Source organism: Periophthalmus magnuspinnatus, chromosome 4 (assembly GCF_009829125.3).
Source record: "Periophthalmus magnuspinnatus isolate fPerMag1 chromosome 4, fPerMag1.2.pri, whole genome shotgun sequence".
Taxonomy (NCBI): Eukaryota; Metazoa; Chordata; class Actinopteri; order Gobiiformes; family Gobiidae; genus Periophthalmus; species Periophthalmus magnuspinnatus.
The window spans coordinates 26,638,403-26,654,864 of NC_047129.1; the positions used below are offsets into that span (position 1 = coordinate 26,638,403).

Sequence of the window (16,462 nt, forward strand, 5' to 3'; positions counted from 1 at the left end):
TCAGAGAGAGGCATTTTAGGTTTGAACCAACTAGACTTCAGCGATGAAACCGTAGTCTGTATATATAAATGGACATAGCTAACCTGCTAGTCACAGCATTCGAAATAGGAAGTGATCAGCTCTGGCTTCAGTTCACTTTGTATTGTGAAACTGTTGCCCTCTTAACTGCTGGTCTCAGAGTTGTCTTTTTGGTCTTAAAATGTCGGTATTAACCCGCTACATCACATCCGTCAAACTCAAGGCCCCGGGTCCATATATGGCCCGTTATTTTATTTAATGTGGCGACGAGGTAAATTAAAATGTATGACTGTCTTAAAATGTCAGTTTATCAGGAGATGTGCAGTTACAGTCATATTTTTTACATCTATGCAAATTTGAGGGCAACCATTTTGCTGATGTGGCCCTCGGTGAAATTGAGTTTGACACCCCTGCGCTATGTGATCCTGGTATTTTTTTTAAATTTCACTATTGTGTTCATAAATCAAGATATGAACATAAATAACGGACAAATCAGGCACCTTCTCTCCCCTAAATTAATCCCGCTAGCTCTAGTAACAAGTTTGATTGACAGCATTGCTAAACCTCCACTCCCTGCTAAATCAGCCCAACAGCTTCTCCCTGGATTGGCTCTTTGGTTGCTATGATACTCGTGGTCGGAATTCCAAATATGGAAGTAGACTCCATATTCACCTCTATAACTCCTAGCCTCCATGACATTTATTTGACTAACCCTAACCCACTCCCTTAGTTCACTTCTTTATACAGTCTAATTGAAACTGTCAACACAAACGAGAGACTCGTGAGATTATCCAACCAAAAAGCAGAGCCAAAACGCCAAATTATAACAAATTAATGAGATATTCCATATTATATTCATAGTTTTTGCAATCAAGAATAAATCATTATTAACATTTTTATCAGTTAATGCTATATTTGATTTGAATATATTTACTTCTTATCTGGGAACACAGATAAGTCAAGTTTATTACATTTTAAATCATAATCTTACATACATTCCTGCAATCGCCTGTATAGCACCTTTAGCGGTTTTGACGAGGAACAGAGCAGAGCTGAGACGATTTGCCCAGTGCATTTATTTTCAACTTGAAAAATATGCACAAAAAAGTAACAGCAAAATTTAAAATCAGTGTGGCAGTGTGGCAGTAACATCCTCGTTGAGTAGACTGAGTTTGGCTTCTTTTATAGAACACGTCCCTTAATTGGTTGTGGCCACACTGCACCACAGGTAAGTTTCAGCAAATCTAATAATATTGTTAAAACTTATCTTTAGCAAAACTGTGTAAATCTTTATTCAATGCAATCTGTTATAAAATAGAGCAAACAAGATACAATAAGCTAAAATATTTTGACACTCCTTTTCCTCAGCACACAGTTGTCTGCCCTGGAACCTTCTTAAGATGGTCCTGCTCCCTGGGGACTCATTTGGGCGGAACACCTAAGATGGCAGACAGCATGGGTAAGTCAAAATGCAAACAATTCAATTTAAAATCAATTAGCCGACACATTTATACTTATGTCTTTTGTTACAGGCCAATTTTTAACTGCTCACACTTCAATCAATAAATATTTTAAACTTCTTTTTGTCCTTTTTACCTGTAAGTGTTAAGCTTAGGCCTGTGTAATGGACTAGCTACGTTACAAATCCTTTAACATGAACCCAACCAACTGAAACTCAGCACCTGTAGATAAGTGTGTGTGTCTCTACATGTATTTGTTAATGTTTAGCGAGAGTGGAATGCATGCTGACTTGTCTAACCTGTACTGCCGCTGCCTCCCTATTGGACAGCTCCTCCCTGCTTTAGTCACATGACGCTTTTTCATTCCTGCTTCTGACACCGCCGGGCAAAAACTACAAGTCACTATGGGAGCAAGAAACAGCCATCGAACCCCACAAGTCCTCATCCTGGGGTTGGATTCTGCAGGAAAGACCACTCTACTGTCCTATCTCCTCACCGGACACCCAATGGCGACCTCCCCTACTATTGGATTTAATGTGGGATCGATAGATTTGGACAAGAAGAACAGTCTCACCTTATGGGACGTTGGCGGACAGAGGACGTTGAGGAAAAACTGGAAGTACTACATTGATGATGTCCAGGCGTTGGTTTTCGTGGTGGACAGTACGGATAAGGAGAGGTTACCAGAAGCCGCCAAGGCTCTTAAGCGTTTTTTGAGTGAAGATAAAGTCGAAGGATTGCCGCTTATGGTTTTGGCTAATAAAAAAGACAAGCCGAATTCGATGAGTATAAGGGAGATTTCGGACCAGCTCAACTTGCCCAAACTGGAAGACCGAGACTGGCAGATCCAAGCCTGTTCTGCGGAGAAGGGGCTCGGGCTAAGCCAGGCCTTTACCTCGGTCAACAAAATGATCAAGAAGAACTGAGGATAGATAAGGACATCACTGGACTACAAAAAAAGCAAACAAAAAAATAAAAAAACTTGAGTTAAAATAAAGTGTTTCTAGAGTTTTGAAAAGGTAGACCTATTTTGTTTCTTGTAATTTGTTTTAATTTGTTGATAGATGTTTGTGATTAGTTTGTTGTGTGTGTGTGTGTGTGTGTTTTTTCTAATTCTAAACAAGAAATTTTCAGTCTGTAAAGTAAGATTTTTTTTTTTCCTTAAATTGCTAAAAGTGTGCTCAGTGCTCAGTGTGGCCTGCGTTGACATTATTAAAACTGTCCATATAATTTCCCAGTTGACAGCTTGCGTAGTAATGTCAAACAATATAAACGTTGTCATATCTGGTTTTATTTCTGTAATAAAATACTTGTTGTCAAATCTATATCATCTTTATATTTGTTCAATCATTTAAGATTAAAGGTGCTATATTATTCAAAACTGACTCTTGTGAGCTTTAAGCCTTGTTAGAATGTTGTTATCTCATCAAAAACATACCTGAAGTTGTGTTTTGTTTCATTCACACATGTTTGAGAAACTCTGTATTATCAGTCTGTCTACATCTCCAAAAGCTCAAAATGCTCTGTTCCACCTTGTGATGTCATAAAGTGGTAGTTTTCAAGTTAACAGCTGCCTTTTAACCTTTAGTTCAGTAAAGATTGGCCTGAAATCATCCAAATTGTACTAGTGAAGGTGTATGGAGTTTACAAACACAGTGGAGCACTTCCTGTATCACCACATGATGACATCACAAGGTGGAACAGAGTGTTTTTTTTCTGTTTTCAGAGGAAAAACTCAGCCTAAATATGCCGGGTTTGTGTGTTAAACATGTGCGAATGAAACGAAACACAGCTCCATGTCTGTTTGTGATGAGGAAACATTATAACATAAATCAGAAAATCATGTAATATAGGTCCCTTAAGATAATTAAAGGTACACTGTGTAACTTTTTGGTGGAAGTTCTCATTTCAAGGAGATGTTTTTGAGTTGCCTAAATATTCCACAGTCTGGCATTCAACATATCCACCATGCACATATTTAAATACATAAAAAAGCAAAGCAAAAAAGCTGTAGCTCCCTGTGTTTACATTGTGCTCTATGGGAAAAACGCTTTGTGGGTTCGGGGGTATTTCTTTTGCTGCAGTACCCAAGAGTGGCCACTAATCCAATTCGAGACAGGTCTGAGCTCGCAATACCCCATTATTTTAATAGATTCATGAATTTGATAGAGACTTGTTTAGCAGTACAGCATGATTTCATTATTGTCAGTTTGCGTTAAAACAAAGCTCAGATTAAAGTCTAACTTGAGTAACGCATCTTCAGACAGAACAGTACCTCTAGTTAGCTTCACCCCTTAGGAAATGTTGATGGCATCAGCTGCAGAGTATCAATAAATCGCAACAGTAGTTTTATACTCCAAACCATGCTCCGTTTAACCTACATTTTCCACACTTTTTGAATGCAGCACTATCTCTCAGAGTTTGGAGGACTTTACCCATCACACGTAGATAGATTAAATCTGTGTTGCTTTGCTCTACGGATCGGACCACAGGCACACACTCTGTAACTCACATATGAATGAATAATACATGTTGTGCTGGCGGGCCGCTCCTGAGTCAAGATGACTATCTGCAGACTGGCTGTGGTTCACGGGGCCTTTGGGAAATGTTCCGACTCCACAGATGTAAGCCGTAGCCTCCAGATAATAGTGGAAAGCCTATAACATATCGACTTTATTTGGTTCAACTGCAATGTCCAAAAAACACACTTGAGTAAATATTTTCTGGTAATCCGCACATAAGGCAGTATACGGTGTGGGTAAGTGTGGGAGGGAAACTTGAACCCTGTGTGGCCATTTATTATTTTTATGAAACTTTAACATGGCCCAAGTTCGGAGACTGCACTGTGTAAAAATATCGTAATAATAATATGCGTTGCCCACTCAATCCAACCCTGACCTCGCTCGCCTGATCAGCCAGTCCCTTCTGCGTTCTGGTCCATAGAGCGTGACAAATCTCCGTCCTAGCTAATTTGCAGCACTTGTCTTTCAAATGCAGAAGACATGTCATCATTCAGAACAAAATATAATAATAATAACAATACATTTTATTTATATAGCGCTTTTCAAAACACTCAAAGACACTTTACATAGAAAAACAATTTAAAAAAGTACAAAGATACAAACATTTAAAATCAATACTCATAATAATTAAATATTAAAAGCAGCTTTAAACAGGTGAGTCTTTAGGTGTTTTTTGAAGGTGGTGAGGTCAGTGCAGTGTCGGAGTTGTTGTGGTAGAGTGTTCCAGAGGGTGGGGGCAGCGATGGAGAAGGCTCTGTCTCCCCAGGTTCGGAGCTTGGTCTTAAATATCACTTATTTTACTTGAGATAAATAAACTGTTTTGTGCTGTGAATGTTAAAGTGGCAGAAATCCATGTTGTTTCTTAGTACTCTGTGTTTACCTTGTGTTGTTGTTTTTTTTGTTTGTTTTTTTTTACACAAATGGACCAAGCGTCTCTTCGATTGGTTTATCCACCTGTCAGTCACACCCCCTGGGACAGAATACATTTCCAGACCCACTCGTCTTTGTAAAGTTTTGTGGTTGTATGGTGTTGTGTTGTATTTGTAAGGTATTTTCTAGCAGTGCAGCACTACATCAAACTGGTATCTTGATTTACTAACGCTAAGGTAAATGACATGTGCACAACAGGGGGGTGTAGACCTATGGAATGCCTGGGAACTCATGAAGATGTTGTGCAGACCAACGTAAGCCTTGTGAAGACGCCGTGCGGATTAGAAGAAGGACCCTCCTCACACCGACCCACACTGACACACACACACATTGGGGGATCCTATAAAAGCTGTCAGGAGGCACATCTCAGGACTCTCCGCCTATCCTTTCCGGAGAGTCCGTCGCTTCATTGTTCACTTTACCTGTGTGGAACTCATTAAAACCCTTCTGACTTCATGTTTCAGTCTCTTGGTCTTTGACACTTACACCAGAAACAAACATTCTTACATATTGATTGTAAGGCCAGGTAATGAATGACCTCGCCACTATATGCAACTTTTCAAATGGGGTGTCCACCACTTGCTCGTCTTAGAGATATTATTCTTTTTTCTAGAATGTTCCACACTGCGGCATTAAGCTTATCTTGCACTTATCCAATTATAGTTAGTTTTTATTGTTCAAAACACTGCCAGCAGAGTCATTTCTCCATAGATCTGACCTGTAACTTGGGCTGGTGGTGTCAGTTGCTTGTCTCGATTGAGATGGATCAGTTTACAAGTTTAGGGACAGCGGTGTGCTGTACAGGGTTGGCCTGCCCCGTGCACCATCTTTATTTTACGTTGGCCGGCTCACCATGGTCTTTTTCCTTTGTTACTTTGTTTTTTGTTTTGTTTTTTTGGGCACAGGGTTTGATAAGGGTTTTTCTTCCAACAGCTTTCAAACTTAACAACTTAACACCAGAAGGTAAGAAAATAATAAACAGCTTTGAACCTTTACCTCAGTGCTCCTGTGGCCCTTTCTTAAATACTGTATGTTTTGATCTGTCTGGGTCTGTCTGTATGATTTACACTTCCTGTCAGCCAATGTCACTGCTCCACCTTTGCCTCTCAGCAAATCACCTCTAAAACCACTTATGTTGGTGGTGTGATGATGTCACACTCTCAGATTGGGTGCAAGGCCTAGTTTGGGCCCATGGGTTTCAGAATGATGAGGAATTAGGACGGTGGGCATAATTATTACCAATTTTAAAACAAAATATGTAGTCTTTGGATAACTTTTGGATTGGGAAATTCCTTAAAACGTTGCAGAAACCTGAAATCCACGACTGATTCCATTGTATTACGCATTTTAACAATATTAATTTTAGCTGCCTTCACCTGTTTTAAATATAAACGGCCAATAGAACGTTGTGATGACGTCTGAAACCCAGCAATAGATGCACTCTCTCTCCTCTTTACCGTCCTACTGCTGTTTCTAACCACCCATTCTCCGCTTCTTGTCCACCACAACCACAGCAGCAAGACAATCAGCCACCTCAGCCTCTCCTTTGACCTCTTTTCAAAGCATAACACAGCTGTCTTATTGTATGATTCATTATATCAGGGAACCCAATAAATGTATACTAATAAACATTTACTTTTCTTGGTTCCTAACGCCTTTTTTTTCCATTTCTACACTGACTTAGATGCCAGCTGGGTCTTCTAATGGACGTGATTGACATGCAGATTAGCCAATCAGAGAAACTTTTATTAGTAATGGTAATGCATTTGCACAGCCTGCTTTGAGTGTGATTATGTTGTCAAAGTATCTCTTGCTTTGCTCCCATTAACTGTGTTACATTAGAAGTGACACCATTTAGTCTCAAGCCACCGCTGTGAGGCCATTAGTCACAAGCGCTCATGTCTGTTTGTCCCCGTCTGACCTTGGGAGCCGGGAAATGACACTACCCTTAATGATAACCACTCTGCCGCTTGCATCAGCTCCCTGTCTGGGTGTAGCCTGTGGTGGTTTGGGGGGACTCCAGCAGAGAGGACCAGTGTGGGCTCATATACTCCCATTCATCTCTGTCGTCTGAGGGCTCTGGCTGTGGCAAAATGGGGCTAGGAACTGATCTAACCTCCGAATTCTGTTAGCGCATCACGGGGAATTGAGCAGGACAAAAATGGACAAAAACACATTGGGATTATGAGGAAAGGGACTGGCTTGTTTTGTTTTTTTAGGACCTGGGATGTTGCAGCTGCTGTTGTGAAATAAAAATGTGGAGATGATGGGTGAACACGCAAATATAGATGAACCAGTTGAACTTTTGTATGTTTTCAATTCTAAAGCAGTTTCTAACACACAATCGTTAGCCGTGCAAGTTTGTGGACGAATCTTGTAAGATCTCAGAAGCTAAGCAAAGCGCGGCCACATTAGTACTTGGATGGGAGATCGCTGGGAAGGTGCTACAGTCAGGCACCAGAGGCAAAACTTTTACTGTATCCTTAGGCAAGACACTTCACTCACATTGCCTGGTATAAATGTTGGTGTGTGTGTGTGTGTGTGTGTGAATGTTGGTGGTGGGAAGGGTCAAACGCGGAAGTTGTCAGTCTGTTCTTGTTCAGCTGTGGCTACAATAACAACCAAAGCATGCACATCATGTAAAATCCTCCAGCTACGGTAGCCTTGACCAAAACTAGATCAAGATCATAGAGATACGACCCCGAGCGCTGTGTGGCATTAACTCATCGCTCTTGAATGGTTGCCCGTAAGCACTTGGTTGAAGCATGACTCAAAAGCAGAGAATGAATTTCTCTTACGAGGGATCAGCAGAATAAACTTTAACGTACCCATAGACTGTGTAAAGAAGTAGTTTAAGTGAGTATGATGTCAGCCATAGCAACACTGTCATTTAAACTTCTAGCTAATACTAACGAAAGAAAAGAAAGCACATGATTTGTCTGTTATTAATGTTCATATTGTCATTTACAGACACGATAGCGAAATAAAAATACCAGGATCGTTTAGAGCGGGTTAATACAAACATTTTAAAACCAAAATGATGAGGCTCTCTGCAATAGTTTCAGATAAAGGAGTGACAGTTTTCTAATGTAAATGTAATGTAAGTTCACCCATGATCACTTCCTATGTGGAACGTAGCGGCTAGTGCGTTAGCTATGTCCATTTATATATACAGTCTATGAACCTACCTTAACGTTAGCTTACCGCCCCCAGTGCAGAGTGAATGAATAATGCACAAAATTGTAAAGTGACTCTGAATAAGCATTACAAAACACCAATGTATTATTATTATTATTATTATTAAATCGAGGTTATTTGTCCTCTGCATTTGACCCATCCTACAATGCTACAAGGACAACGTATAGGAGCAACAGGCAACCGCAGTACATATAGCGTGGGCACATCAGATGTTATTGAAATCAGATAATGGTGAGATCAGATGTTTAGCGTGCATGTAAACAAACCCACTGTCTCAGCCTTGTGTGGTTTAACCCATGTCATTAAAACTCTGTGTGCACAATTCCTGTTACAGTCTTCCTACATTTCTGCAAATAGATTAACGGAAATCACTATCTCAATTTCTCATTTCCTTCTTCTCAACTGTTCAGGCAGAAAAACAGTCCCTTTTAATAGTATTTGACTGAATACTATAAATCTGACCGCATGTACACTACCAGTCAAAAGGTTGGACACACTTTTTTCATTTATATTTCTTCTTTATTTCCATGATTATTTCCATTTTAGATTTTAACTGAAGGCATCAAAACTATGAATGAACACATATGGAATAGTGTGTAGTACTAATAGTAATAGTATAGTAAACAAAAAGTAAACTCAACATAACTTAGATTACACTTTTTTGCAAATGACAACACTTTGTTTTGAATCCTGCTTTGCACTTTTTACATTTCTTGACACTGACAAGACACAGCTGTGAAGTGAAAACCATTACAGGAGACAGCTGTGTAATACTTCAGTCATCCAGGTATGATCCAGAGTAAAAGATAAATTCAATTCTGTCAACTGGATTAAAGAAATAAATAAAAACTTGACAGAATTAAAATTTTCTTTTAGGCAAGGCAAAGTTTATTTGTATAGCACAATTCGTACACAAAGTAATCCAAAGTGCTTTACAGAATAAGAAAGACATTAAAATCACAATACAACAAATCAAAACATAAATAAACATCATAAAATATACATTAAAAGAGAAGAGTGCAGAGTAAAAACCTTTCAGTCGTATGCACAGCTAAACAGAACCGTTTTGAGCCTGGATTTAAACATTATCGAAGTAGAGGACTGTCTCACACGTTAAAGAAGACAGTTTCAGTTTTTAGCTGCATAAAACTGAAACGCCGATTCTCCATGTTTAGACTTGACTCTGGGCACCAGCAGGAGGCCGGTCCCTGAAGTCCTCAGAGTGTGAGATGGTTCATGTGGCACTAACATGTCAGAGATGTACTTTGGTGCTAGACCAGGGAGAACCACAGGAAGCCAGTGCAGAGACCTGAGGACAGGACTTGTGCGCTCGTACTTCCTGTTTTTTTAATCATTACAGAAGACTTCATCCTAAAGCTCAGTGGGAGAAGGCCAAGGGGTTTGCAGCACCGTCAACAAAGCAAAGGGGGAGTACTTTGAGGATTTGCACAGAAAATATAAAAAATACTTATATAGTTGAGTTATTTAACCCTTTTTCTTTGCTAAATCCATGCATCTTTATGTCTGTATATAAAATGTAGAAAGTGGTAAACAAGAAAAACACACTGAATGACATTTTTGACTGGTAGTGTATGCAACATGTACTCATAGAAAAAAAGAAGAGAGGAGGAGGAAGGTAACTGATGCGTCTGTTTGATGAGATCCAGTCAGCGAAGGAGAGGACCCGTGCGTCGCCGATGTGATAATAGCAGTTATTTGTCAGCGCCATTGCAACCAAACTGTCCTTAACTACAATTGATCAATCAATCAGCAGCCGGGCCACGGACGGGAAACGTATTGACCGCGACGCCACACTGAGCGAGCTGCGACTGACTGGCGGAGTGGAAGCGAGAGCATCTGTAAACAAGGGGAATAAAGATGGTTTGTTTAAAGGGCCATGGATCGAGCGATTCAATGTGGCTTAAATACTTTTACATTAAAGGTGCAGAGCCAGAGGATGGAAAGTCCCTATTCTGAACAGCTGTTGTACTGTTTCTATCATGTAATTCATTTGAAAGCACATGTAAAATGAAATACATACAAAATACCTCAAAGTATAAGATACAAAGTGTAAGTATAATGTGATTTTAAAGGATCTATATTACACAAAATTGACTCTTTTGAGCTTTACGCCATGTTAAAATGCCGTTACCTCCTCAAAAACATACCTGGAGTTGTGTTTTGTTTCATTCACACATGTTTGAGTAACTTTATTATTAGTTTGCACATCTCCAAAGCTCAAACTGCTCTGTTCCACCTTGTGATGTCATGAAGTGGGAGTTTTAGAGAAGAACTCAGCCTAAATATGCAGGATTTGTGTGTTAAACATGTGTGAATGAAACAAAACACAACTCCAGGTCTGTTTTTGATTAGGAAACATTATAACATAGATCAGAAAACAGCGTAACATGGGACCTTTAAATACTTTTGCATTAAAAGTACAGTAGGAGCCGAGCCAGAGGATAGAAAGTCCCTATTCTGAACAGCTGTTGTTTGGAATAGAGACAAAAAAACTGTTTCTATCATGTAATCCATTTTGAAGACGCATATCAAATCAAATACATATAAAATGCCATTAAAAAAAAATGTAATGTGATTTTAAAGTATATTTTTAACAACTCACACACACGCAAACAAAATATTAAAAGTGCACCATATCATTTTTCTGCTACCTGCTCGTCTTCATAGCAATGTTATTTATTTGCTTAGAATGTTACATAGCACGGCATTAAACCTATCTATCTCCACGGACACGAGCAGGAAACGCAACCAGCTCAAATTAAAAGTCAGATTTGCGGAGAGACACCCCCACGCACAGTAATAATGCATGTTTTCTATGTATTTTTGTAAGCCTGTTATTAAATAAATACAAGATACAGTAGATTACTTTAATGCTATACTGTGGGACATCTGTGTGATCCCTCAGTTGTCCAGGTCTGATCCATAGCAAAAGACAAAATAATACTGTGAAATATACTTTGAGACATTCCAAGCAATACAGTAATATTGCCATGGAGACAAGCAGGTGACAGACTCTCCGCTAGAAACGTTACTTAGTGTAGCTTTAACATTAAATACGGATCATAATCGTTATATTTTCGTCTTAATACAGAACATTTGTGCTGGGAGATGATACAAAAACAAAAAATCCCAGTCAATCCTTTTCCTTATAGTGTAGTAATACTGTATGGGAACACTGAGATTCCAAATTAGTATTCCATAGATGCATTATATCCCGCAGTCTCCACATCTTAACATGCTGTGACCAGTTTCACCCATCCGCGACCTTGTACTTTCTACTCATACCGCAGTATTTGTACACGTTTTTTTTCCTCCTGTCCGTCAAAGTGACTAGAGCCGCTCAGATTGAGGATAAACCAGGGCCAGATGTGAGCAGCCTCTTCAGCGCAGCACTATCTAGGTCAGTACCTCTGCACCGGCCAAATCCAACCAGGTGCCCCGCCACAGCTGTCCAGAGCAGCAGATGTAACAAGCCCTGTCTGCCCGTCTGTGCATAGTGGAATATGCATGTACAGAGGGGGCAGGGGACGCTAAAGGTCTACTCAGGTAAGGATATGACGCAAAACTCATTATCTTAAGTAAGTTTAAAGCGGGGTATTACACTTCTATGTGGTATTAACAGCTAACACTTGACATACTGTATTTAAATCGCCGTTATGCCTTTGTTTTGTTTTGAAAATACTATATTTGCTGAAAACAACCTATTAAAATGTCTTCAGTCCCGCATCGCATCAGGTTTGTGAAGTTGTAGTGTAATTTTTTGAATCATTCTTTTGTATATTTATGGAAAATTGCACGGTGGGAGCATGGGTGATGTACTGTACGCTTGTGGGTTGAGTCCTGGACAAGCTTCTACTAAGATGACCAGATGGACATCAACCAAACATGGGACAGCAGCTCAGTTTAAGTGGAACAAAGTGTGAAAATGAGGTACATCTTTTTGGAAAAATATGTAGCTTTTTCTTTCTCTTACATTGCTCCGCTCCCTGTTTGAACAAGACAACTTAATTCCTGTATTCTGCAGCATTTTGGCCAATGTTTTGCTCAAATCTGGGAACCAAAGCAATAAATATAACACTGGACTGGACAGATTGCCGTTTGCGCAGTTTGAGCACGTGCATTGTGAGTTTTTTCATTCTGCAGTGGGTATTTGACAATGTTTAAATCCATTCTCAAAACGGTTCTGTTTAGCTTTGCATATGACTGAAAGGTTTTTATCCTGCACTCTTCTTTTTTAATGTTGTACAATAACTATTCATGTTTTGATTTGTTTGTATTATGATTTTGGATTACTTTGTGTACGAATTGTGCCTTGCCTTGTCTAAATGAAGCAGGTTTATTTTGACAATCATGGGATGTTTTACGTCGTCATATAAGCGGATCCTTAATATGAATAAACGTCATGGGAATTTGTCTAAGCTTCAGGATCACTTCAGAATAAAGAGAGGAGTTGATGGCTGTACAAGCTCAGAGCGGAGGTGAGTCTGAGCAGTCGTGTTATAATCTATACAGGGCCTTCTCGCCTTTCTCCTGTATCAAAACACATACTATTGACACATGCCCCAACACAGCGACAGACACTTAAAAGAGCAGAAGAAGACAGTGACTGAGTGCTCTAAACGTCTGCTGATGGAAATGAAGTTTTTGCTGCTGATAGTGAAATGTGAGACACAGGCCTAATTTGTGTCATGTGGGATTGCAGTTGAAAAAAGTGCCATAAGGAGTTTTTTTTTTTATTATCTATTGCAAGACAGACAAACATAGTGACCAGAGTGGAATATATAGTTGTGACAAGTGGTGATAAGACAAACCAAGACATATCAAGTTATAACATGCCATGCCATGGTTTGTAGATTTACAGATCTATTTACAGTTGTATGTCACAAGTTTGTGTTGTGTGTGTGTGATATTTATGTGATTTTGAAGCAGGTAAGGTGAGAACAGCAGAGGAGAATGCTAGTACAAGTTATCTGTAAGTGAGAAAAGAAGGTATATAGGATGTAAATGGGGGAAAAAATAAATAAATACATTATTAGTAGTAGTAATAATAATAATAATAATAATAATAATAATAATAATAATAATGTCTTTTTAATCCCTCAGTTGTCCAGGTCTGATCCAGTTGACAGATTTAGCTTTGGCTTTTATAATAATAATTAATTAGGTGTTGCCATAAGAAGTGCCAAATATTACCCAAACATGCATAAATGACACCTCATACCTCTTCAGGCATGTGTTTGATGAGAAACGCTATAACACGGTAGAAAGCTCTAAAAAGTTGATTTTACATAATATGCTTTCTTTAAATTGAGTTGTTGTTTTTATCGTCTTCATTAGAATACATTTAAATGCCAATGGACATAAATAAGAAAGAAAAGGTTTTTGTTTTACTTGAAATGAGAGGTTAAAATACAAAAGCTTCTTTCTTCTTATTTACTTCCTTCATGGAGACAGTGCCACCTTGCCAAGTACTGGTCAGATCTGCGGAGAGCCCAGCCCACTGACAGTATGCATGTTTATGATGTTAGCTCAAAACCCCTGTAATCAGACGCATGTTGGGTGTAATGTCCTGCGGAACTTTCCCTCCGACCAAAATTTTTAATTGGTGCACTTTTAACTTTTGAAAATGTTTTATAACAATGTGCAATATTCTGTATGAAATCAACCATTCTAAATAAAAAGATAACATTAACACATACACATAACATGATGCAAACAGGCGAAAATTCAACTTCAGTTTAACTTTGATTATGTAAACTAATTATTACTTTTCTGTTTCATATTTTTATTGATGTGCAGATAAATATTATACTGTCATCTAGACAACAAGTGCATACACACCTTATATATATATATATATAACACAAGAACTAAAATGTAAAAAAAAAAAAAAGGAAATAATAATACAAAAGTAAGTAAGTTAATCACACAAATCTTGAGTAAATAGATAAATAAGAAGAACATCACACAATGAATAATAAAAAAAGAAATCATAAATAAAATGTGAATAATAATAATAACAATGAAAAAAAAAGGGGGGGGTGAAGGTTGGCTTAGACAGTTTAAAAAAAGTCAATAAATGGTTGCCACTTTCTATAGAATTTGTTTACAATATCCTTCTTGGAATATCTAATCTTCTCCACTTTCAAAAAGGACATAACCTTATTAATTCACTGAGTGCTGGATGGGGAATTTTTTGATTTCCAATGTAAGAGGAGACGGCATCTTGCAACAAAAGAGGTAAACGCCAAAACCTGTAGCTGTAATGTTGAATACAGAGGGAAGTCTTCTGGACGAGCAAAGATGGCCACATACATAGAAACATATTTTTTTCTTGACAGCACTCTGGACATGGGATCAAAATAAACCCACTAATTATTACTTTTAAAACATTCACGATTATCTTTTAGGACTTCTCATATTGTGACATAAATAACCACAAATGTTGATTACTTATGACATCATGAGTGACCAAAGCATCTACTCAAGTAAGAGTACTGTTTCTTAAGATTTAAATTCAACGTACTAAATATAACTGATTACCCGCCACAGCCCATGCAGTGTCTGTCTGTGGAATACATATTTACATTATACTTTCAAATGCAGTAAACATCAGGGTGCTCTCCAACTCCAGATTCCACCTCGTTGCATTTGCATATGACAGAGGAAGTGGCTTTCATTGGGATTCATGGGTTTGTAGCAGAAGAGCAGCACAAGCGGCATACATCTCGCCGTTTTTTAAGTTCACATAGTAATGTTTGAGTTCTATTTTTGACTCAAAGAAAGTTTTGTTTGAAAAAAGTGCCTCTACAAGATGCGCTTGAAAAGTTCCCGAGTGGGAGGTAGAGCACAAAGCCTAAAGTCACAAAACCGAGACGCCGACTCTACGGAGCAGGTGACATTTGATCTAGTATTCAGTTTATTGAAAGATTAATGTTCCATGTGTGCGTACGATATTTGGAATGCACGTGTTGTTCTCGTGACGTCAAACGCAGAAAATTACCACTCATTAAAGCGCTCATATTACGCTACTTTCTGATCTATGTTATAATGTTGTTTCCTCATCACAAACAGACCTGGAGTTGTGTTTTTGTTTCATTGACACATGTTTAACACACAAATCCTACATATTTAGGCTGAATTTTTCTCTTAAACGGAAAATACTTTGTGATGTGATGTGTTTTTAAATGCTATACACCTTCACGAGAATCATTTGGATCATTTTAGCCGTGGAATTGACAATCTCTACTGAACACAAGCTGAAAAGTAGCGGTTAACTTGAAAACTACTATGACATCACAAGGTGGAACAGAACATTTTGAGCTTTGGAGATGTGAATGAAACAAAACACAACTCCAGGTATGTTTTTGAATTGAGTTACCAGCATTATAACATGGCTTAAAGTTCACAAGAATCCATACACGACCTCTAAATCAATCCAAAATGTAATATATTTTTTGTTGTTGAAACTAAATCCTCTTGTTTCATACAACACAGAAATTCCTCTTAGCTCAATTTTAAGCAAATATTTGGACATAGTAACTTCAGGATTGGAAACTGTCAATAGACTTTTATAAATCAGTCCAGAAATTCATTTAGTTTTTTATTTATTTATTTATTTTTTTTATTATTCATTAAATAAATCCCCTTCAGACGAAAACGAAATAAACCATTTTTCATCTGGGTTTTAAGCAGATATTTGAATGCAATGATTTCTTGGTGCAGTTAACTTCATCATTACAGTGGAAACGATTGTATTTCATTTTTAAAACGAGAAAGGAGGAAGTAGATATTTACACGTTACACATGACATTTAGTGAGCATTCTGCTAATGAAACTACTGTACATCGCGTCAGGTTTGTGAAGTTGTGGTGTATTGTTTTGTGTCACTCCTTTGTATATTAAAGGAGAACTGCCACATGAGAGCTTTGGACAGAATCTTACAGCGAACCATATGGAGGGTCCGAATAGGGCGGGAGAGATCGCTAAATTACTCAAAAATGCACTGATGACATGTAAAACCTATTCAGGCATGTTTTTGATGAGGGAACATTATAACATGGTAAAGCTCAAATAAAGTTAAACCCACAACTTTAATCTGTTCCTACCTCTCTTAGTGTTCTTTTTTACAGGAATGTTGACATTGACATTGATTTGTTTTTTTTTTTGTTACCAGTAGATGTGAAACCTGTTCCCCGTCCCCTCACCTGGCCGTTGTTCAAACTCACCTGTGCTCTGTGGTCTTCTTCTGTCAGACCAAAGCCGACACATTATCAGACTGCAGCGACGTAGATACGATAGTAATGAAGTGTG

The 16,462-nt window shown here is 38.3% G+C and overlaps 1 protein-coding gene across 1 annotated transcript; it reads left to right on the top strand.

Annotated features, from left to right (window-relative positions):
- The first annotated feature begins 1,451 nt into the window (after window positions 1-1,451).
- Window positions 1,452-2,453, top strand: arl11 (ADP-ribosylation factor-like 11). The gene is made up of 2 exons (XM_033965436.2): window positions 1,452-1,477; window positions 1,808-2,453. Exon 2 carries the CDS (start codon window positions 1,883-1,885, stop codon window positions 2,402-2,404), a length of 522 nt encoding a protein of 173 aa, XP_033821327.1. The 5' UTR covers window positions 1,452-1,477; window positions 1,808-1,882; the 3' UTR covers window positions 2,405-2,453.
- Window positions 2,454-16,462: the final 14,009 nt, after the last annotated feature.